Source organism: Sminthopsis crassicaudata, chromosome 4, assembly GCF_048593235.1.
Source record: "Sminthopsis crassicaudata isolate SCR6 chromosome 4, ASM4859323v1, whole genome shotgun sequence".
Lineage (NCBI taxonomy): Eukaryota > Metazoa > Chordata > Mammalia > Dasyuromorphia > Dasyuridae > Sminthopsis > Sminthopsis crassicaudata.
The window spans coordinates 281,967,021-281,990,922 of NC_133620.1; the positions used below are offsets into that span (position 1 = coordinate 281,967,021).

Genomic DNA, 23,902 nt, shown 5'->3' on the forward strand with positions numbered 1-23,902 from the left:
CCCCTTAGGAAGCTCAGGACCCTGACAGAACAAAATCGCAGGCACTTTCTAGGCAGGGGACTAGTTTGCCCTTCCCCTTCCCTGCTCCAGCTCCTGACCGCTCCTACGATTGTGATCCATTCCTTTCCCCTGACCTTCCGGGATCAAGAGGGACACCCTTCCCTCCTTGTCCCCGACCTAAGCTCAGGAAGACCCTCCCCAAGCATGTTGGAACAGCCAGAGCAGGCTGGCCCCGAGACCGTGAAGAAGGTTGGCCCTGTGCAAAAGCCACGGGTTAAGGAACGTGCGCCGGGTCGAAGGCGGCGCTGCGCGGTGCCAGGAACGCCACTGCTCTTGTGCTGCTACCTGGCTTACCTGGCGTTGGGCACGAGCGTGTTCCAGGCGCTGGAGAGCGGCGCCGCACGGCACTCCGAGGGGTTCCAGGAAGAAAAGTGGGCGCCCCTGCGCAACTACACGTGTCTGGACAGCTCTGCGCTGGACGCTCTGATCCGGGTCAGGCGGGGATACGTCTCTGGGTGACTGGGTGAAGTTCGGGATGGAGAAGGAAGGGCTAGGGGCTGGGGACTGGAAGAGGGAGGGGGCCTAGTGGGCGAGGCGGGGGCACAGAGAGAAAGGCGAGGGCAAGTACTCCTCCAAAATCCCGATAAGGGAGGTAGGCTAAGGAGGACAAGGCTAGGGATGTTTCGTTTGAAGCGCAAATCTCAATTAGCGCCGGGCTACCCATAGATAGTGGAGCAGAATAGGAGGGAGCATCTTGGATGTAAAAAAAAGCGGGACAGTTTCACCTGAGGTTGGTGGATGTTGGGGCACACCACATCCCACCCTACCCAGCTCCTCCCCTTTCCTCCGCCCAGAGTTTCTGGCCCAGATACGGCATTTCACTCAGATCCCTTGCCCTTGGGGCCGCTAATGCCCAGGTTCAGTCCCATATTGTCACTAAAGTGTTAATAAATGGGGGAGAGAGGGGCAGGGTCAAAGCTATGACCTGCTTCTCCTTAAAACCTCAAATCTAGTCCCAGTTTTCTATTGCTAATTTACCTTGGAGTAAATGAGTCTGAGTTTCCTCATTTATAACATAAAAATAAATGAGTCTCAGTTTCCTCATTTATAAAGTAAAAGTTTTGGACCAGATGGCTTCTAAAGTTCTTTCCAGCATTAGTTTGAGATAGCATGAGGTGAAGTGGGGAGGAGTGCAGAGTCTAGGGGAGGGGAGAGAAAGTACCCTACCTTGAATGAGCTGATTGGAGTAATTCTACAAGACGAGTTCAGGAAAACGGTGCCTGACAGGAATTCAATACAACCATAGCCACCCCCAATCAGCAGATACCCTGACTTTATTGGCAACTAATCCTTCACCTGTGTGTCCTTCCCCTAGCAAAAGGTTAGAAAACTAGAAATTTGAATGAAACCACCTCCCAAATGTTCCATCTCAAAAAATTCAGCCCTTATCCTGACAAGTATGTAGCTCCATCTCATCTCATCCCATCCCCTCCCATCCTATTCCATCTCATCTCATAGGAGGGAGCTGGGCACAACCCAAGAAACAGAAGGAGCCAAGATTTTATGGGCATGGCAAAGAGCTGATTTTGACCCCAAGCAATCAGGGGAAGTCTCCTATTCCTCCTCTCCCTGACCCCCCCCCTTCCCTCTCCACAAGTTCTAGGACTATACTCTGAACTTTACTAAGGAAGTTCCCCACTGTCTCACTCTACAGGGGGAAGGACTTAATATTACACTTGACTGGAAGAACTACATTAATAAATTGTCCTTTCAGTAAAAGAAATGCCATTGTTCCAATGCTGGATTCTGGGGGGGGGGGGAATGAGGAAGAGGTCCTATAGTAAGGGAACCCTCACTTTAATGGGGAAAATACAATGAATAGCATTTATTAAGGACTATGTGCCAGGTAATACAAATAGAGAATTGAGACCATTCCTGCCTTCAAGGAGCTTATATTCTAATAGAGAAGTCAACACATAAGAACAGGATAGTGTATTATCTTTGAGGAGTAAATCATAAGGATGGTAAATATAGTCATAAGAATATCAGTTGAACAGAGATTTCCAGAAGTCAGTCAGCAAGCATTTATTAAGGACTTATGTACCTGGTATTGTACTGAGTGCTGGGGGAACTAACAAAAACAGTAACTGCCCTTACCCTCAAGGAACTTACACTCTAATGGAGAAGACACAAGGTAAATACAGGTAGAGGGGATATCATTTCAGGAAGGCACAAGTGGTATGGTGAGGAAAAGGAGGGAGCAGACAGGAGAAATCTGCAGATTGTGGGATTTAATTGAACCTTGAAAGAAGCCAGGGAAACTCAGAAGCAGAGATAAAAGGGCAAACCTTTCTAAGCTTGTGGGCCAGCCAAGGGTGCATTGGAATCATCCCTATCACTCCCTTCATTCATTACATTTTTAGTGTGAGCATTTACATCTTGGAAATGGGCAGACACTGCAGTTTTGAGTTTGATTAATTGTTTATTTGATCATCTAGACTTGATGGAAAAAATGTTAGCAATGCAGATTAAACTTAAAAGTGTATTAGGCTTTTCTGAAAGTCACTGCAGAGCCATGGAAATGGTTGGGTGTTCTAGAACTCTGAGTAACCCTCTCTACCTGGATCAGAAAGGATAGAGACCAGATCTTAGCAAGAATTCAGGCTTGGAATGGCAAATAGAGCATTTTATATTCTGGGAACATTAGAAGCTGGTAAGGGAGTAGAGATAGGGGAGTAGAGGATGAAGGAGGATGAATGCCAGATATGCATTTTAGAAAAAAAATATGAGTATCTGAATGGAGAGAGATGAGGCAGAGAAATGAGTAACAAGGCTATTACAATGATCCAGGCAAAAGGCAATAAGAGCTATAACTAGCTTTGAGATCGTGTGAATAAAGAGAAAAGTAGCTATTTAGCAAAGATGTTATAAAGGTAAAAATTATGAAACCTGGCAATAGATCGGATATGTGGAGTGAATGTGAGGAAAAAGTGGAAGATGCTACTGAAGCTGCAGGCTTGAGTGACTAGGAACTTCCCTTAATAGGAAAATTCAGAAGAGAGGGGGATTTAGGGAAGGGAAGATAATGACTTAATAAGTTGTATTTTCAACATATTGCATTTTGAAATACTACATATTGAGTTTGGGACATAATAGGATTTGAGATCCAGTTACAGTATGATAGTATTGATTTGATTACAGCTCCCAGAGCAAGAAGAGCAGGAAAGGGAAGACAGAGAATGGGGAGGGGAGAGAGAGAAAGAAAGAAAGAAAAAGACAGAGAATAGAATAGAATAAGGTACCTCCATGGATAGGCAAGACAAATGGAAAGACATCTTCTTTCCATCCAGCCAGTATGGGTTGCTGGATGGGATGTGAAGCATATTCTGAAGAAAGCTAGAGATAGTGGGCCATGTGGGTTTGTACATCTACTCACTCACCCATCTAGAGTGGGAATTCCAAAGCTGCATGTCCTAAGTTATGTATGGTCTCAGAAAAATGCTAATTCCCTGAGAATACTATGACTGCTGTCCCCACAGGACATTATCCAGGAATACAGGAGCGGAATCATCTTCCCCAGCAACACTACCAGCATGGGCCGATGGGAACTAGCAGGCTCCTTCTTCTTCTCTGTTTCCACCATCACAACCATTGGTAGGGACCTGGGAACTGGGACATGGGACAGAGGGAAAGAGATTTCTTCTTAATGGTGTCACACTGCTTAGAGCTCAAATCTTGTTCATTTACTAGCTTTGTGACCTTGAACAAACTTAATTACTTCCTGCCTCCAGTTTCCTCAATTGTAGTATATGAAGAAAAATTAAATCTACCTCACGGGGTTGTTGTGAAGAACAAATGTAATGTTTGTAAAGTGCTTTGTGCACTCTATATAATTTTGAAATCCTTTAAACTATGTAAATGATAGTCATTATTTCCCCAGACAATAGGGAAGAGAAAGTATAATAGGATTTCTGAGGCATTTCATGGATGGGGTGGGAGATCTAATTTTTCCCAAAAGCCTCTACATTGGGAAAAGTGCCTTCCTGTCTGTAGTACCATATAGTAGCATCTGCAATACAAAGACAGGGCCATTTCATTTATTTCTTTTCTTTTTTCTTTTCAGCTGAGACAATTGGGGTTAAGTGACTTGCCCAGGGTCACTCAGATAGGAAGTATTAAGTATCTAAGGCCAGATTTGAACTCAGGTCCTCCAGAATTCAGGGCTGCTTCTATCTACTGCACCACCTAGATGCCCTAGGGCCATTTCATTTCAAGGACTGGCAAAGAGCAAGAATGTACTGAACCTTTTCCTAAAATCTTAGAACATGGAAAAGGACTTTAGAAGTCACCTCCACCCCCTCAGTTTACAGAGCAAAAAAAGTGACATCCATAGAGGAAAGACTTGCCCAAGATCACATCGGTAGACTTGAGTGACAGATTCCAGCCCAGACCTTCCAACATTTCTGGTACTTACCATCTCTCACTGTAGAGGCAGTTTTCATGTTCTCCCTATTGTATATTCCAAATGCACTTCCTGAAAGAGGGGTCAGCCAACAAGCATTGCTTATTATGTAAGCAGTAAGAATAGTTTTGTTGTGTGCCCAACACTATGCTGAGGGGAGGGAGTTTAAAAGAAAGGCAAGAAACTTATATTTTAATAGGAGAGATAAATAGAGACACCTATGTGCATAGACAAGTTTTACAATGTAATTAGGTGGTGATGGAGGATGGGGGACTGGGAAAGTTCTCTTGCAAAGAGTGAGATTTGAGCTGAGACCTGAAAGGTTAGAAGGGAAGGCAACGTTTCCCTTGAGTATCTCTACCTAGGCTTGCCTTAGTAGGTAGTTAAGGAAGAACTACTATGTAGAGGGGAAACTGGAAGAGATTGGGATAGTGAATCATTTACTTCAATACCCTCTTCTACACCATTCAGGATCTGATTCTTTTGGTCACTTCATAGTGCCTGATGACTCCTCAGTCTTGTACCACACTGGCCACCAGGTGGCAATATAAAACCATCATCAGCCAGATTCCTTCCTAGAAGTCACTTTTGGGTGGGATGTCTTGTATCTAGTTTCCAATTTGGTGTGGAGGGAGGGGACACTAGGAGAGGGAAGTTTTAAGGGTTAGGTGGGAGGGCAGAGAGGGCAGTGTTAGTGCCCAGCCATACCCCTGAGCTCTTTTTTGGTCTGGTCTATTCTAGCTGAACTTGGTCTCACTCCTTACTCCTCACTCCCCAACTAGTTTCCCTACTTCTGTACCCAGAGGGCAGGATTTTGCTTTTCTTGGTATCCCCAGTGCTTAGCCCAGCACCAGGACCATGTAAACATTTAATAAATGTTTGTTAACTGAGTCCCTAGGATGAAGGAGGAATCACTTTACAGACTTGGCTCTTAGTTCGTTTAGAACTAAAATCTTTAATTCTTTTTTTTTAAACTTTTTATTTTCAAAAAATATGCATGCATTATTTTTTAACATTGACAGTTGCATAGCCTTGTGTTCCAAATTTTCCCCTTCTCCCCCCATCCTCTCTCCTAGATTGTAAGCAATCCAATATATGCTATACAATATTCAATATATGTAAACATATTTATACAATTATCTTTTTTTTATAATATTATCCCTTGTATTCATTTTTCCAAATTATCCCCCTCTCCCTCCACTCCCTCCCCCCATGGCAGGTAATCCCATACATTTTACAGGTGTTACAGTATAACCTAGATACAATATATGTGTGTAAATCCCATTTTCTTGTTGCACATTAAGTATTAGATTCCGAAGATGTAAGTAACCTGGGTAGATAGACAGTAGTGCTAACAATTTACATTCACTTCCCAGTGTTCCTTCTCTGGGTGTAGTTGTTTCTGTCCATCATTGATCACCTGGAAGTGAGTTGGATCTTCTTTATGTTGAAGATTTCCACTTCCATCAGAATACATCTTCATACAGCATTGTTGTTGAAGTGTACAGAGATCTTCTGGTTCTGCTCATTTCACTCAGCATCAGTTGATTTAAGTCTCTCCAAGCCTCTCTGTATTCCTCCTGCTGGTCATTTCTTACCGAGCAATAATATTCCATAACCTTAATATACCACAATTTACCCAACCATTCTCCAATTGATGGACATCCATTCAACTTCCAGTTTCTAGCTACAACAAAAAGAGCTGCCACAAACATTTTCGCACATACAGGTCCCTTTCCGCTCTTTAGTATTTCTTTGGGATATAAGCCCAAGTAGTAGCACGGCTGGATCAAAGGGTATGCACAGCTTGATAACTTTTTGGGCATAGTTCCAAATTGCTCTCCAGAATGGCTGGATTCTTTCACAACTCCACCAACAATGTATCAGTGTCCCAGTTTTCCCACATCCCCTCCAACATTCATCATTATTTGTTCCTGTTATCTTAGCCAATCTGACAGGTGTGTAGTGGTATCTCAGAGTGGTCTTAATTTGCATTTCTCTGATCAGTAGTGATTTGGAACACTCTTTCATATGAGTGGAAATAGTTTCAATTTCATCATCTGAGAATTGTCTGTTCATATCCCTTGACCACTTATCAATTGGAGAATGGTTTGGTTTCCTATAAATCAGGGTCAGTTCTCTATATATTTTGGAAATGAGACCTTTGTCAGAACCTTTACTTTTAAAAATATTTTCCCAATTTGTTACTTCCTTTCTAATCTTGTTTGCATTAGTATTGTTTGTACAGAAACTTTTTAGTTTGATGTAATCAAAATCTTCTATTTTGTGATCAATAATGATCTCTAATTCTCCTCTGGTCATAAATTCCTTCCTCCTCCACAGGTCTGATAGGTAGACTATTCTCTGTTCCTCTAATCTATTTATGATCTCATTCTTTATGACTAAATCATGGATCCATTTTGATCTTATCTTGGTATATGGTGTTAAGTGTGGGTCCATATCTAATTTCTGCCATACTAATTTCCAGTTTTCCCAATAGTTTCTTCCAAATAATGAATTTTTGTCCCTAATGTTGGTATCTTTGGGTTTGTCAAAGATTAGATTGCTATAGATGTATCCTTTTTTGTCCTTTGTATCTAATCTGTTCCACTGATCTACCGGTCTATTTCTTAGCCAATACCAAATGGTTTTGGTGACTGCTGCTATATAATATAGCTTTAGATCAGGTACACTTAGACCACCTTCTTCTGACTTTTTTTTCATTAGTTCCCTTGCAATTATCGACCTTTTATTCTTCCATATGAATTTTGTTGTTCTTTTTTCTAGGTCATTAAAATAGTTTCTTGGCAGTCTGATTGGTATAGCACTAAATAAGTAGATTAGTTTAGGGAGTATTGTCATCTTTATTATATTCGCTTGGCCTATCCAGGAGCACTAATTGTCTTTCCAATTATTTAAATCTGACTTTATTTTTGTGGCAAGTGTTTTGTAATTTTTCTCATATAATTCCTGACTATTCTTTGGTAGATGGATTCCCAAATACTTTATACTCTCAACATTTGTTTGGAATGGAATTTCTCTTTGTATCTCTTGCTGTTGCATTTTGTTGGTGATATATAAAAATGCTGAGGATTTATGTGGATTAATTTTGTATCTTGCCACTTTGCTAAAATTCTGAATTATTTCTAATAGCTTTTTAGCAAAGTCTTTGGGGTTCTCTAAGTATACCATCATGTCATCTGCAAAGAGTAATAGTTTGATTTCCTCATTTCCTACTTTAATTCCTTGAATCTCTTTCTCGGCTCTTATTGCCGAGGCTAGAGTTTCTAGTACTATATTGAATAGTAATGGTGATAGTGGGCAACCTTGTTTCACTCCTGATCTTACTGGGAAAGGTTGCAGTTTATTTCTATTGCATATTATGCTTACTGACGGTCTTAAATATATGCTCCTGATTATTCTAAGGAATAGTCCATTTATTCCTATACTCTCAAGAGTTTTTAGTAGGAATGGATGTTGGATTTTGTCAAATGCTTTTTCTGCATCTATTGAGATGATCATATGGTTTTTATTAATTTGATTATTAATATGGTCAATTATATTAATAGTTTTCCTAATATTAAACCAGCCCTGCATTCCTGGTATAAATCCTACTTGATCATAGTGTATTATCCTGGGGATGATTTTCTGAAGTCTTTTTGCTAATATCTTATTTAAGAAAATCTTTAATTCTTAGTGTTGTTCCAAGATACATAGAGACAAGTTGAGAAATATTAATTTTCAATTGAAGAATTTGTTAAAGTCGACTTTGCCCACATGGGATTCGCATCCAAAGCGCATGGCCCCGAACAAAAGGACATAGGGATTTTTATAGGTCTAAAGGAACCAGTAAACAGTTTAGCCTGCTTCCTCATCTGACATATTTGCAACTTTTTGTTAAGGGAATATATCAAAGACAGGGGCAGGGAGACAGAAGACTTGCATGAGATTTCCTCTACTAATGTAATGCAGAAGAGGAGACAAAGGTACAAAAGGGGTTTGGGATTGCTGGGTCATTTTAAATTCTCAAACCCAGTTTCCTGGGGAGTTGGGACTATAGTTGTGACATTGGAATCATAAAATTTAGGAATGGAATATTAAATCAAGCAATTATCATCTGAATATCTCTACTCTATCTTTGGGCAAATATGCTTAAAATAGAGCAAAGAAGAGAAGAAAGACTTTAGTAAGATAAGTTAGCCAACAAGCATTTATTAAGTACTTACTATGTGCCAGGCACTGTGCCAAGCAATGATGTTTCTGGTCAAAGCCCCTTAGAGGTGATGAGGGAAAGGAAAGAGGGGGAATCCCATTTGCCGGTGCAAAGATAGCAAGATAATCCCATGAGGCGCAGTGTCCCTTATAAATGAATTTACAGGCCCGTAAACCTAGATTGATAAATAAAAGGTTTATCGTAGGAATTTGGAAGTAAAGTTCAGTTAGAAAGACACCAGGGCCGAAGGTGGCCTCTGGGCGGGCAGGAACCCTTACGTGGCCAAAAGGATACCATGTGTTGGGGGGAGGGTTCCTACAAAGAGGGGGCTCCGGCTTGGCTCTTTTATACCTAGAAGGGGATTGGGGGAGGTTCCAAGTTCGTCTGGTTTTTCAAATAGCTTAGATCTGGTGGGGTCTGGGGTAAGCTGAGCAGATAGTGGGGGCTGGCCCCGGGTATGCAAAAGGGTGCTTTTTGACCAGGATTTGTGAATTAAGGTCAGCCATGGGGGTTGGGCAATCAGAGAGGAATCATAAAGGGACCTCAACCCCCATCAGAAGTATCATAGAATATCAGACTTTGAAAGAACCCCAGAAGCCACCAAGTCCAAACAGTAGCAGGGTAAAATTTTCTTTTATAATATGCTGAACAAATAGACATCCAGCCTGTGCTCAAATGCATCCAATGGTGAGAAACTCACTACTGTATGAATCCATTCTATTTACTCTCAGTTCTAATTGTCAGGCAGTTCTTCCTTACATTAGCTAAAATCTGTCTGCTGTAACTTTGATGCTCTTAGTCATGTTTGGATTCCTCTACACCCACCTCTCAACCACCCAAAGAAGCTAGTTCTGAGATATCTGAGCCTAGCTTTAAGGACCAAGAGAATAGTCCTTCAAATGTTTAAAAACAGAAACAACCACTCTCACCTCTATCTTCTTTTCTCCAAACCATACATCCTCATTTTCTTTAACCTTATCTGTTGGCATGGCTTCAAGTCAATTCTCTATCCTGGAGACCCTCTTCTAGACATATTCAACCTGTTAAATACTCCTTCCAAAAAAAGGCCCTCAGAACTGAACACAATACTCCAAATCAGAGGGCAGCTAGATAGTTCATTTACTCATTTTGGATACTATACTTCTATTAATGATACCTAAGATAAAATAAGTGGATTTTGGTTGCCACATCATTTTGAGCTTGCAGTTCTTTAAAACACTTAGATCTTTTTCACAGAAACTGATTTTAAGACAGAGAGGCAACCAAACACTTAGTTTTCTGGGAGAAGAGGAAGAACCCAGTCAGTCAACAAACAGTGCTTATTGTATAAGCAGTAAGAACACAGTGCTTATTGTGTGCCAAGCACTGTGCCGAGGGAAGGGAATGTAAAAAAAAGGCAAGAAGCTCACATTTTAATGGGAGAGATAAATAGAAATATTTATGTATTGTGTGCTGCTTTCTAGAGCCTCCAGGTTGGAGTGGACTCCTAAGGATGGTGGGAAAATGGAATCCTGCCTCCACTTCTCCACTAGGATGTTATATTTTAATCACCCCAGCTTTGGGGCTCTAGAAAGCAACAGTATGTTTTATCACTCCAACTTGGGAGCTCTAGAAATCAAGACACAATACCTATGTATATATAAAAATTTTACAGTGTAAATAGGTGGTGTTGGAGGATGGGCAATTAGGAAAAGTTTTTTGCAAAAAGATGGGATTTGAGCTGAGGCTTGAAAGAAGCCAGGAAGAGGAAGTGAGAAGGGAGAGAAAAACTTCTCTTGAAAATCACTGCCTTTCCTGGTCCATAGTTCCTAGGATTCTATCATTGTGGTACCCCAAAGAGACCCCTTTTCTCTATCCTTCTTCCCCAAATCTCCTGTTTAAAATCAAGCTGTTCTCTATATCATTGCTGTGTACCCTACAAATGACTTTCCCTAAAGCAAAAGATTTCCTAATTGCTGCTTAATTTCTAACCACATCTCCTGTATCCTTTAGTTGTGGATTTGATTATTTGAATTTAGTACAGTACTTTACATTATTCCTATTAAATTTCATCATCCGCTCTAAGCCTCATTTCATCCTGTTGAAATCTTTTTGTATCCTAATTCCATCATCAATGTATCAACTATCCCTATTAGTCATCCATAGATTTAATAAGCAAGCCATCTATGTCTGTAGTCAGTTATTGATAAGAGAACACAGAAGACATGTGTTATTTCTCTAGAGACCTCCCTCATGTCTAGAGATGATACACTCATCAAACCATATAACTGTTCTCATTCTATCAATCTCTCTTTCCTTCATGTCCATAAGGATATTTCAAGAGACTGTCAAATGCTTGGTAGAAATCCTCTTATATTCCACATTTTTGGCATCTCTCCCTCATTGTCTATCAAGCAGTCCCCCATAGTATAATTGTCCTGGCTCATAGCCTTGCTCATGAAGTCCCTGTCTCTCACGTAAGTTAGTTAAGGGACTAAATTAGCTCAAGGCAAGAGATAGCTGAATTGCTTGTTCTGACCGCAAGCAAGGCCATTGCTGACCAACAGACAAGGAATGGATAGTTCATAGTAATGAGAAAAGGGAGATAAAAGGTTGGAGAGGTTGATGACACAGTAGGGATTGACATCATCAATGTTGAAGGGTCATAGATTTAGAGCAGACAGAACTAAATAATAACCTTTGAAGTCATTCTAGTTCACCCCTTAATTTTACTAAAGGGCAAAACTAAAACCAAGAAGTCAAGTGAATGCTCAAAGGCATGCTGGTGGTAAATGGCAAAGTATAGATTTAATCTTGGGTTTTTAGACTCTTTCTCCAACCTCAAAAAGAGGCCCTAACAGGTCATGTCCAGTCATTCTCCTTACTCAGTCTAAGGCAACTGACTTTGAATCTTGTATTTTTAAAAGTAACTTTATTTGTGACCAAGGCATAAAGGAGCCAGCTAGAGGTTGGGAAGGAATACAATAACGCTTAAGATATAGGCTTTTTTCTCTCCAGTTGATCCCACTCCCAGGGTCAAGTATGATTGTCAAAATTCAGAATATTATGGTCCTGGCCATCTTTCTGTACCTTTGGTCCCAACCTGGATCCTTCAACACCACCCTCTCAACCAACCAAAGAAGCTGGTTCTGAGATATCTGAGCTTAGCTTGTAAGATGAGAAGGACCAAGAGAACAGGGAGGTGAGACAATATAATACAATACAATGTAACACTACAGAGTACAATATAATCAGTATAACATTTCATTCCCAGTCCCCTGAATTTATGAGTGGATCACATACAGAACTATAAAATTTAGTTACTATCCTTAGAGTAAAATTGACACAATTTCCATAAATATGCAATATTTGATAAAATATGTAACCGTGATGCAAACTATATATGTAATCATTGAGGAAACAGCAACAAAAAGGTCTCAATGGAGGTTTAGTCAAGGAGGCTTCTTGGAAGGAGTGAGACAATGAAAAATGGTTTGCATGAGCCCTAGTGTAATACACTATAGCCTATGAAGGGAAACCAGACTAAAGAGAGGGGAAAGTGGGTATCTGGAAATGAATATGGTAAAACCCAGGTTCTAAAAAGCAGCCATATGTGATCCACCTGATCCCCATATATAAACCCACAGATTTTTAGTCCTTATTATCTTTTATTTATTACATAATCAGTCTACATGAACTAATAAGGAAGGATTTACTAGATCAGAATGGTATCCTGTGGAGGTTAACCTGAGAAGTTGTGCAGAATGAGCTGGAGACTGAGAAATTGTAGATTAAGAAAATATGGAGGCTATTGTGATAGAGAGAAGAGAGCATTAGATTTAGAATTCAAAGAACTGGATTTATCTAGATTCTGCTGTTTTCTACTTGTGAGGTCTTCAGTTCTCTGAACCCCAATCTAATCATCATGAAAGGCAGCATAGCACTATGGATAGAATGTTGGCCTTGTAGTCAAGATTTGGGTTGGAATATCCCCTGAGAAATCTAATAGCTGAGAGACCAAAGCCATATCACTAAACTTCCATTTCCTCATCTCTACAGTGGAGATAATAATCACTGAACCAAGCTGGAAAGTTACAGTCATGGTACCAGCTGCTTTCAAAGAGGCTTGTCAACAAAGTGATGAAATTGTGACCACACTAAAGATGTGGGAATGTTGTTTTCATTGTTATCTTTTATGTTAATTTGATGAAGCAATTCCTTTCTCCATCCCAATTCCAATTGAAAATCTCTGATTCAAATAAAATTCAACAATATTTAATATGTAGCCTACCCCAGTAGCTAGAGAGCTGGGGTTGTGGTTGGAAAGGTCTCAGTTTAGGTCCCTCCCTCTACCCCAAAATGGCAAACAATCCAATATATGCCAAATGTGCAAATCTTCTGTGCATACTTCAATATAACAGCTTCTTGTAAATGAATAAAAAGTAATTGAGATTCAAGCTCTACCTCTTTGGCTCAATGAAAGCATCTTCAGGACACCTCTTGCGGCAGATAGAACAAGGGGGTTGATACATATCTCTTACCACATGATTGCGATTTCCTTGGCTTAGTCTTTATGTTTTGAAAGTTTTTCATTCCATGCAGTTTGGGAATTATGAGTTTTTGGTATGACAACAGTCATTTTAATCATCACATTTCATTTTTTATGGACTGATGTAATATCTAGGAAATTGTGGGCAATTTGATGATAGTCCAAATCAAGTACATTTTATTGGTTTAGTTCTTCAGGATATTTTTAAAGTCTATATTTGTAATATGGAAATTTGTCATATGTGAATCCATGAAAGATAGACTTTGATGTATACAGAATTCTAGCCAGCAAATCATGTAGCTTGTGTGTAAGCATGGTAGTGTGGCAAATTTTTATACAGCCCATAGTGATGTTAAACTTTTTTTTATCATTTCTTTTGTATAATCTACACTGATCACAAAATCTAGGTCCCTTAAGAATAATCCTTCTAGTTTCTGGTGCTAGTAACTTGGTTCTGTAATCCCCCCCTTTTCATCAACATGATTATATGATTCAGCAATAATAATAATAATTATTATTATTATTAAAATTACATTAGTTCATATTTGATGGAATGGCCAGCTTGGCTAAGATGATGATACTTGGAATTGATGTGAGAAACCTCTTGGAGATAATAGAATAAATTTATTTTAACTGAGTGACTAGTGGAATTGATAAGGAGCAGGAGCTTGTTTGATTTTAAATTTAGCCTTCTTTAGTAGGTGGGTGAATGGATGAGTGGATGGATGGATGGGCAGAGATTGAAATTCTAATAGGCCTCCTAAATAGAAATATCCTTCAGCTAACTGAAAATATAGAACTGCACATATGTGGACATCAAACTAGGCTTGATGATAATTGAATAAAGATAACATAAAAAGAGAAAAGAGATGGTTCCCAGATAAGGATAAGAAGAGGCAGAGAAAGATAAGTTAGAGAAGTAGGAAGGAAATTAAACCAGTATAAGTGGGAAGAATAAGGAATAGGTAGGTAAGGAGAGAAGGTAAAGTAAAAGGATTTAGATAGAAAGACAATAGAAAAAAAAATAAGAGAGATTCATAAATAGTGTTTAATATTTTGATGTACAGAATGATTTTACATTTATATACATATTTGTGTCTAATAGCCATCTCTAGGATAAAGTGGGAAGGGAAAAAAATGAAAAAAAGAAATTTACATGGTAACTTCATTATATATTTAAAAGGAATAGCAAGTTGTCCATAATAGATAATCAGTTTCATGTGCAATCAGTTATTATTATTCTGTTATTGAAATGCTTATTTTATTCCATGATTTAAAATTTTAATAAATAATTTTTTTAAATATGATGTTACGAGAGTATGCTGGAGTTGTCAACAGGATTAGATGCACAAAGAGGTCTGGAAGGATGAAACTTAAGAAAAGGAAGTCACAGCTGATCTTAGGCTGGAAAACAATTGCAATGAAATGATAGCAGCAGAAATCCAACTGCCCTAGGATTAAGTGGCAAAAAAAGAGACGGGAAACAGGAAAGGGAAGAAAGAGGAATAAAAGTACAAAAGGGAAATTGAAACTCTTCATATGGATGGGACATTCTTAAAGTTAAAGGGTTCATTTAGAATTGCCCTTTTCTGCATGGTCAAGAAGGAATTGGGCAGAGCCTTGAGCGAGTGGCTACCCTATCCCACTCCATCTTTACCTTCTCCAAAAGAGGTGAAGGAAGGAGGAAGACATTATCTTCCATTCTCCCTTCATTTTCTTCAATCCACCCCTTTCTCCACCTTTTCCTAAGAACAGAGAGGAAGAAGGATATAGTAAAGTATAGTCAGGAGAGATTTGAGATATCTTCTGCAGTTATCCCCTTTAATTCTCATCTCTTTTTGTGCCCCAGGATATGGGAATCTGAGCCCCCAAACAATGGGTGCACGTCTCTTCTGCATCTTCTTTGCCTTCCTGGGAATTCCTCTCAATCTTGTGCTGCTCAACAGATTGGGACGCCTCATGCTTTCTTGGGTTCAGCGTTGGGCCCATTGGCTTGGTGGGGCCCAGAAGGTAAGAGAGATTGGAAGAGGAATAAAGGATTTGAAAGCAATGGTAGAAGTCTGGGAGAAATGGAACCAGGGCTCCTGTAGGACATGTGGGGCTCATTTCTGAGGATGGAGAATTTCTTGGGAATCAGGGCATCTCTTAAGGATTAGTGATGAGAATTAGGAACAGGAAAGGAAAGGTCACTGCTTAAAATGGGGGAATTATTGATAGGTTTGGAGATTCTTCAGAGTTGAAGGATCATTTGGGGGATGGGGAAGTACCCTTCTTGACTGATAAAGAAAAGGTCAGAAATGTGGCTGTGTCATGGGGAATGCTAGCTAGCTGCAGGGATCACAAGGAATTAAGGTATATGGGTGATGGAGGAGTACGTGGGCTGCTTTGATCCCAAGTCATGCCCTTCATGCTCATCTTTTGGTCACTTTTCAGATTCATGTGATCCATCCCTTGTCCTGTTAGATTTGCTCCCTCTCTTTCTAGACCTGCCCCATGGATTTTTTTTTATTCTCTTGCAGAACCAGGCCAGAGCTCGGTGGTTTGTGGGCTCCTGTGCCTTCCTCTCGGGCCTCCTACTCTTTTTCCTGTTACCTCCACTTCTCTTCTCCCACATGGAAGGCTGGAGCTATGAAGAAGGATTCTACTATTCCTTTATTACCCTCAGCACTGTGGGGTTTGGTGACTATGTGATAGGTGAGAAGAAGGCAAAGGAGGGGTGAGAAGACTTCCAATTGTCAACATAGCTATTCCCCTGCCTTTGGGCTAGATTGTTTCTCCTTCCTTCCTTTTGTAGAGATATCAAGGATAGAGGATTCCTTATCTCTGATGGTTCTTATCTGAGAATCTCTCAGCACTGCTAGCTACATTGCTTCCTAGCTGTGGAAGGAAAATGTGACTTTGGGAGCCTTTGTTTCGTCCTCTGTAAAATCAGGGAGTTGGATGTAATGTGGTCCTTTCTAGTTCCAAACCCCATCAACCTATTATTCAAAAGCACTTAGCATAGTGCCTAGAATTATAAATGCTTATTTCTTCTTGTTTCCCACTACAGACCTGTCCAGAGCTGGAATTAGAGATAGACAAGCTAAGCAGCCCCCTAGCACACAACCCACAAGGAAGCACAAAAGGGGCACTTTTTAGTCCTGCTACATGTTGATGTCCATATTTTTTTCATATCTAATAGTTTTTATTTACCAGATATATGCATGGGTAATTTTACAACATTGACAATTGCCAAACCATTTGTTCCAATTTTTCCCCTCCTTCCCCCCCCAGATGGTAGGTTGACCAATACATGTTAAATATGTTAGAGTATAAATTAAATACAATATATGTATTTATATTTTTATGTCCATATTTTTAAAGAGCCCTAAAATTCCACTCTTCGGGGCACGTTTATTTTTAGAGAAGTCTAAAAACTTTCTAAGTGCTCTGTCACACACATTTTCAAGCACAAGAGGGCTCCATTTTCCAACCTTGCCCAATGGAGCACAAAATGCTGATCCTAATTCTTCCTAAAATTTTCCCATTGTAGGACTAACTCATTTTCCTTTGGCCCAACACTCAGGAGAAAATGAGAGTATCTTGGTCACTTTTCTCTGGCTCACTGGTCAAAGTCTCATTGGACAAATCAGTGCAGCTCCATCTTCCCCATTGGAGAAACAGATAAAAGTAAATGTCTAATTGATAAGATAGAAATCTTTTCACCAAAGAAAGTTGAAACTCAGATTAGTGTTTCCTGGGTCACTAAAAAGGCAGAAGCCTTTAGGGTATCTAGACCTCCTCTTCCAGACCCACCTCACCTCACACCCTGTGTTGGAATGCCCAGTCCTAGAAAGGTGGGGCAGAGCAACCCAGTACATCACACATCAGTCATTCCAGTCATACCTGAGCTTGTAAGAAGAGCTATGTTCCATGTCAAGTAAACTACACAGCTCTTCACGAACAGAACAAGTGCCTGAGAGTCATTGGGTTCAAGTTTGACCTCTGGTACTGACTAACTAACTAACTAACTAACTAATTCCATATTTCTGGGATCCATTTTTAAAATCCATAATAAATTCAAAGGAGTAGTCTAGGATTTTTCCAAAATAAGTCCCACAGAACCTTACTGTCCAACATTCTGGAGTAGGAGGGTGGAGGTCTATGAGAACATATTGCTAGTCTTTCTCTAAAATTTTAGTGTACAATATATACACATATAGGCACTTTTACAGTAAGAAAATTGGAATAATTAGTCTTTTCCCTCTAAAAATTTAAGTCTATTTTAAAAACAATATTGTGGCAATTTTCTAGTAAGAAAACTAATAAGTTTTTTTTTTCCTTGCAGGAAAATTGGCTTATTCTCCTGTATTTTGCTACAAATTTTCCCAGCCCCTTTCCCCACCCCTTCCATCTCAGTGATGAACTATGTCCCTAGGCTTCTTCCACACAGATACAACCAGCAGCATTTATCAATTTTGTCAATATAGCTGACACTCTAAAGCATTCCTTGGTCAAACAAAATTATCTCTAAGGGCCTTTTAGTTTTAAAAAAATTACCATGATAACATTATAATTATAGTGATTCTATAATATATGCAGTTAGTCAAGCAACAAGCATTTATTAAATACTTACTATGTACCTAACTATATGTAGTGAGGTGGCAGAGTGGATAAAGTACTGAGGCTGGAGTCTGGAAGTCTCATCCTGAGTTCAAATCAAACCTCAGATGCTTACTGGCTATTCGACACTGGGCAAGACCCTTCACCCCGTTTGCCTCAGTTTCCTCATCTGTAAAAGGAACTCCAGTGTCTTTGCCAAAAAACAAACAAACAAACCAAATGATGCTATGAAAAGTTGGGTATGACTGGAGTGAACAATAAAGGGATATAAAGGTAAAAGACACATCTCTGGGACCCATGCTCTTAAAGAGATCACATTCTAATATTAGAAATAATACATAAATAAACATTCACATACAAGATATATGCAGAGGCAATCAGGATTGTAAGCTTGCCACCTACATTTAAATTTTCAGTGTGAGCATTTAAACCTCAGAAATTGACAATGTCTACCAATCGGGACTTGATTTATTATTTTGTTCATTGTCTATACTTTTCAAAAGTGCTAGTCATGCAGATTAAGCTTAAAAGTGTAGAAATACATATTTTTGTTTTTGTTTTCTAGAGAACATGTTTTTTAAACAATTTACCAGCATGCCCCTGTTTTAGTCTCTGTAAACATTATTTGAATTCGCCATTTTAATAGAAGACTCAGGGAATCAAGTTATCACCAGACTGGAAGCCTGGTGACTGAAAGAGGAAGAGAAGAAGGATAGGTATTTATGTAGCTCTTTAAGATTTGCAAAGTGCTTTACTTCCATTATGTCCCTGGAGTAGATGGAAGATAATCTCAGATGTACAGATGATACTGCTCTGATGGCAGAAAGTTAAGAAGAATTCAGACTTGTTGATGAGGTAAAAGAGGAAAAAAACTGGCTATGAGAAAACACAGACTTGGCAACTGGTCCCATCTCTTCCTGGCAGATTGATGGAGAGGAATGAAAACAGTGTCAGATTTTATATTGTCGGTCTCAAAGATCACTGCAGACAGTGACTACAGCCATGAAATTAAAAGATGCTTATTCCTAGGAAGGAAAGCTATGGCAGCTCTGCGCATCATACTAAAAAGCAGAGTCATCACCTTGCCAACGTATACTTAAAAGATATAGCATTTCCATTAGCAAAATATGGCTGTGAGCATTAGGAGAGCTGAGTGCTACAGCATCAATACTTCAAATTGTGTTGTTGAAGAAGACTTCTGAGAGTCTCTTGGACACTAAGAATATCAAATCCACCAACACTTAAAGAAATTAATTCAGACTATTCACTAGAAGATCAAATACTGAACCTGAAGCTTAAATACTTTTTGCTACACTATGTGAATATGGGATTTATTGGAAAATATTCTGATCTCAGGAAAGATTGAAGGCAAAAGAAAAAAAAGGATGGCAGGAGATGAAATGGATAGGTAGTATTTGCTGTAAAAACAATGAACATAGATTTATACTAACTTTTCAAGATAATGAAGGATAGAAGAGCTTAGTTTGCTATGGTTCATGGGGGTCTCAAGGAGTTGGACACAAGTGAACAGCCACAATCTCAGAGGGAAATCACTGGAGGAAGGGATGGAGAGGAATAGAAAGGCTTTCTACAAAATCTGAAACATAAATTGAGTCTCGAAGGAAGACAGAGAAATTAATAACAACTAATTATTTTGTGGTTGTTCAGTTATGTCCAATTCTTCATGAGTTCTCTTGGCAGAGATACTGCTTTCTCCAGTTCATTTTACAGATTAGAAAACTGAGGCAAGCAAGATTAAATGATTCACTCAAGGCTAAATGGCTTAATAAGTATCTGAAAGAATATTCAAACTCATGTCTTTATGATTCCAGTCAGAGGACTCTCCTTCTCCTAGTGGTTCCAGCTAAGAGGTAGAGGTGAGAAGCGGGGATAGCTAGTCTGTAGGCAGGGAGTGAAGCTGTAAAGAAACAAGTGAAGCTGTATTGAGAAGTGCATATGGGAGCTTCCAGTTGCCAAACAGAGGAGTTTTCTATTTAATTTTGGAAATAATTGGAAGCTAGTAGAGTTTACTAAGAAGAATAAGGTGACATGGTCAGGCCTGGATTTTAGAAAAATCATTGTGGCAACTTTGTGGATAGGTTAGTTAGGACAAAAACAGGGCTTCTTTGTTTTAATTTGGATCTGGATCTGGGAGGGGCAGGATTTAAACTAAATAATTTAAACAGTTATTCAATGCCTACTGGGTACTAGACACAATGCTAAACACTGGAGGTACAAATTAGAAAGACAGCCCCTGACTTCAAAGAGCTTACAGTCTGATAGGAGAAGATACAAAGAAAACTGAAAAAGGTTGGGAGGTGAGGATGCGGCCCACCATAGGGTAGGGGCGGGATTGAAACCAAGCTGAATTGCTGTTACCTGTAATGTCTGGAAAGTTCAGAACACTCTATAAAAAGACGGCATTAGGAGAAATTTATCACTCTGCTCTCCACAGTTCATCAGCTACATGTCACAGTGGATAGAGCACCAGGCTTGGAATCAGACTCTTATTCTTATGTCCAAATTTGGCTTCAGAAACTTACTATGTGACCCTGGACAAGTCACTTAATCCAATTTGCCTCAGTTTCCTCAACTGGAAAAGCTGAGCTGGAAAAGGAAATGGCAAACAACTCCAATATATTTACCAAGAAAACCTCACATGGGATCAGGGAGTCAGACAGGACTGGAAAACCCTTAAAACCAGTAAGCACTTCAATCAGAGGGGAGAGGAAACTGAGAAGGTGTTGAGTCTCAAAAATTGAGTCAATATACACGATAAGATAAGCTGAAGACCAGCTTATCCTAAAGAAGCTTGATGTTCTGTGGAGTCTAAACCAATCTGTACTACTGATGGAAAAGGGAGTTAGTTACTGGGGCTTATAACCTTTTCCTCCAAATGGAGAAACTGTAGTCCATCTGCCAGAGATGACCCTCAACACCAGGTTAAAATTGGAAGCTATCCTTTCAGAAACCCTTTATCCCACAAAGTGGGAGTCAATCCCTCTTGCCAGCCATCAGCTCCCCTCCAGCCTCTCTTCTTTCAATTGCATTTTCTATCCACTTAAGCCCTTTGCCAGCTGCCTGGTCCCCTGACATTTAGGTTTGTGGCTGAAAAATGAAATAAGACTACAGAAAAATACCTCCTTCCCCCCAGCTCCCTCCTTGCCTGCTGCTAGCTACAGAGAAATCTTGCTCACCACTGATCTTATTTTGGCTCCCAACTAAATCATGGTCCTGAGCTTCGGTAATATAATCAGCCCTAATCCAATCCCCACCACTGAGGCAGCAGGCTACACCAGGAGGGGTACCAGAGCCAGGGAGAGGAAGAGAAGACAAAGGACAGGAGACAAGTTCCTCCCCCTTTGCTTCCTTTCAGTCAGGTATTTCTGGGTGCCCAGAATTAGTCCAAGAGATCATAATCTTCTCATAAAGCAGAACGGAGGAGTTTGGCATAGGCCTTAGCCCCAGACTCAAAACATCTCCGGATCTCTTAGGGAAATTGGAGGAGGGATGACCTAAAAGAGGGAGAAAAAAAGATATCAGAAAGGAAGGTTGAGGAAGAGGATTAGGGCTAGTTAGCTTTAGAAAGTGAAAAGAAACTGATTTGTCTTTTTTTTTTTTTTTTACTGTGACTACACATATAGGTGCTTAAAGAATGTTTATTATATTGTGTTATAATGTGGAAAGGTCCTCCCTTTCCTGGGGGAAACAAAGCAACAAAACAAATGCAAAGGAATCTATTGAAAACACCACAAAATATATTTTGCATGACTTCATACATATAATTAATATCATATTTCTAGCCTTCTCAAGGAATGATGGAGAAGCAGGAGGGAGAGAATTTGAAACAATTTTTTTAATGAATGATAAAAATTTTTCACATGTAATTGGGAAATATTTAATGAAATAAATAAAAATATATGTTTTATAAGAAAACACACCATAAGCAGCTCTCCAAGGGAGAAAAAGGCAGATAATAACCACCAGCATTTATTCAGCATTTTAAGGTTTGCAGGCCACGTTACCTATGTTTTGTCACTTGATCCTCAGAATAGTCCTAGAAGGTAGATATTATTGTTTTTGTTTTTGTTTTTGTTTTTGTTTTTGGCTTTTTAATTATTTTAATACACTCATTGCTTTATGAATCATGTTAGGAGAGAAAAATCAGAGCAAAAGGGAAAAACCATGGGAGAAATTAAAAAAAAAAAAAAGAAGTAAACATGACATATGTTGATTTACATTCAGTCTCCTTAGTTCTTTTTCTGGATGCAGATGGAACTTTCTGTCCTAAGTCTATTGGGATTGCATTGAATCATTGAACCACTGAGAAGAATCAAATCTTTCATAATTGATCATCGCACATTCTTGCTGTTATTGTGTACAATGTATTCCTGGTTTCACTCAGCATCAGTTTATATAAATCTTTCCAGGTCTTTCTAAAATCACCATGTTCATCACTTTTATAGAACAATAATATTCCATTACCTTCCTATACCACAACTTGTTCAGCCATTCGCAACTAATGGGCATGGTAGGTGCTATTGTTAGCCCCATTTTACAGAGAAAGAAACTGAAGCTAAGAGATGTCACGTGGCTTGCCCTGAATCACATGATAGTAAATTCCCCAGGTTGAGACAATCCCTTGAGCTCCTTCTTTTTCCCCCAGGAATGAATCCAGGACGGACGTACCCAGTATGGTACAAGAATCTTGTGTCCATGTGGATCCTCTTCGGGATGGCTTGGCTGGCCCTAATCATCAATGTGGTCATCTCTCTGATGGAGAGTTCAACAGTCCTGTGTCCTTGCAGCCAAAGGTACCTACTCAGGATGCCCACATCCGACACCAAGCCCCACAGACCCAAAGCAACAACTGGAAAAAGTGGGGGGAAAACCACCCGTAGTTGATAATGGATGGAGCAAGATGCTGAGGATTTAGATCTCAAAGGAACCTTAGAGAACATCTAATCCCCATTTTCCAAAGGGGGAAACTGAGGCCCAGAGAAGGGAACTGACTTGCCTTAAGTTTCACGCATGGAGCAAGAAGCAAAGCAGGAATTGGAATTTGGACCCAGGTCTTCTGACTTCCCCCTTCCCCAACTTACCGTGACCACCACCACCTACCTACCAGATGACTCATAGTAGAGATCCTCAATGAACCGTGACCTGTGACCTCTTCCCCTTCCTCCTTGGCTTCCTTCCAGCCCCTTCTCTTGTGTCAGCCACTCTAGAAAAACATCCTTTCCGTCCTCCACTGCCCCCACCCCCCTATTTGCATCATAGCTCCATGTAACACCCCCCAGAGAATAAAAATCAGAGGCAGAAATAGAGCGTCAGAAAGAAAACCTCACTCTGTGGAACTACGGAAGAAGAAATAAATGTTTGTTTAAGAGAGACATAAACTCATCCAGGGCAGGGAGTCTAATTTCTGCCTTTGAATCCCAAATGCCTATTAGAATGCTTAAAGATATGCTTAATAAATCTTAAGTTGAATACAAAGTGGGGTGGTGTTTGCTGCCCACGCTATGAAGCGCTTTGAAGTTTGGGTAAATCAAGGGCAGTGTGAATGGATTGATGCTGTTGTTGCAGCTGCTGCAAAAGGCAGTTTAATGTACTGGACTGAGAGAGCTGCCCTCAGAGCCAAGGAGACCTGGATTCAGGTCTCCCTCTGTTACATATTGGCTATGTGATCTGGACTAATTATTTAATCTCTCCATGCTCTAAATCAAGCCAGAAGTGTCAAACTTGAAGGCCTGGGGCCACCTTGCAGAAAGACCTAGTCAGAACCAGCTTAAAATGTAAAGGGGAAATAGTTAATAAAATAAGAAGAAATGTAAAAGAACAGAGATAATGTTCACGTGTTTTTCTAAATTAATATACTAGGGCAGGTAGGTGATACAGTGGATAAAGCACCAGGCCTGGAGCGTGAAGACTCATCTTCCTAAAGTTCAAATCCAGCCTCAGACACTTACTAGTTGTGTGACCCTGAGCAAATCACTTAACTCTGTTTGCCTCAGTTTCCTCATCTGTAAAATGAGTTGGAGAAGGAAATGGCAAAACACTCCAATGTCTTTGCCAAGAAATCCACGAATTGGGTAAT

General features: G+C 39.8%; 1 protein-coding gene across 2 annotated transcripts; it reads left to right on the forward strand.

The window, feature by feature from the left end:
* Positions 1 to 59: 59 nt before the first annotated feature.
* On the forward strand, positions 60 to 23,298 carry KCNK17 (potassium two pore domain channel subfamily K member 17). 2 transcript variants are annotated; one of them, XM_074311017.1, is made up of 5 exons: positions 60 to 492; positions 3,540 to 3,654; positions 15,053 to 15,213; positions 15,723 to 15,897; positions 22,472 to 23,298. In XM_074311017.1, exons 1-5 carry the CDS (start codon positions 205 to 207, stop codon positions 22,708 to 22,710), a joined length of 978 nt encoding a protein of 325 aa, XP_074167118.1. In that variant the 5' UTR covers positions 60 to 204; the 3' UTR covers positions 22,711 to 23,298. The 2 variants fall into 2 exon arrangements, with proteins under 2 accessions (XP_074167118.1, XP_074167119.1); XM_074311018.1 differs by lacking the exon at positions 22,472 to 23,298 and adding an exon at positions 17,531 to 17,711.
* The last annotated feature ends 604 nt before the right edge of the window (positions 23,299 to 23,902 follow it).

Coding starts and splice junctions, on each gene's coding strand:
- KCNK17 (XM_074311017.1), top strand. CDS start 205: ATGTTGGAACAGCCAGAGCAGGCTGGCCCCGAGACCGTGAAGAAGGTT. Junction 493..3,539: donor CGCTGGACGCTCTGATCCGG/GTCAGGCGGGGA, acceptor CTGTCCCCACAG/GACATTATCCAGGAATACAG. Junction 15,214..15,722: donor GGCTTGGTGGGGCCCAGAAG/GTAAGAGAGATT, acceptor ATTCTCTTGCAG/AACCAGGCCAGAGCTCGGTG.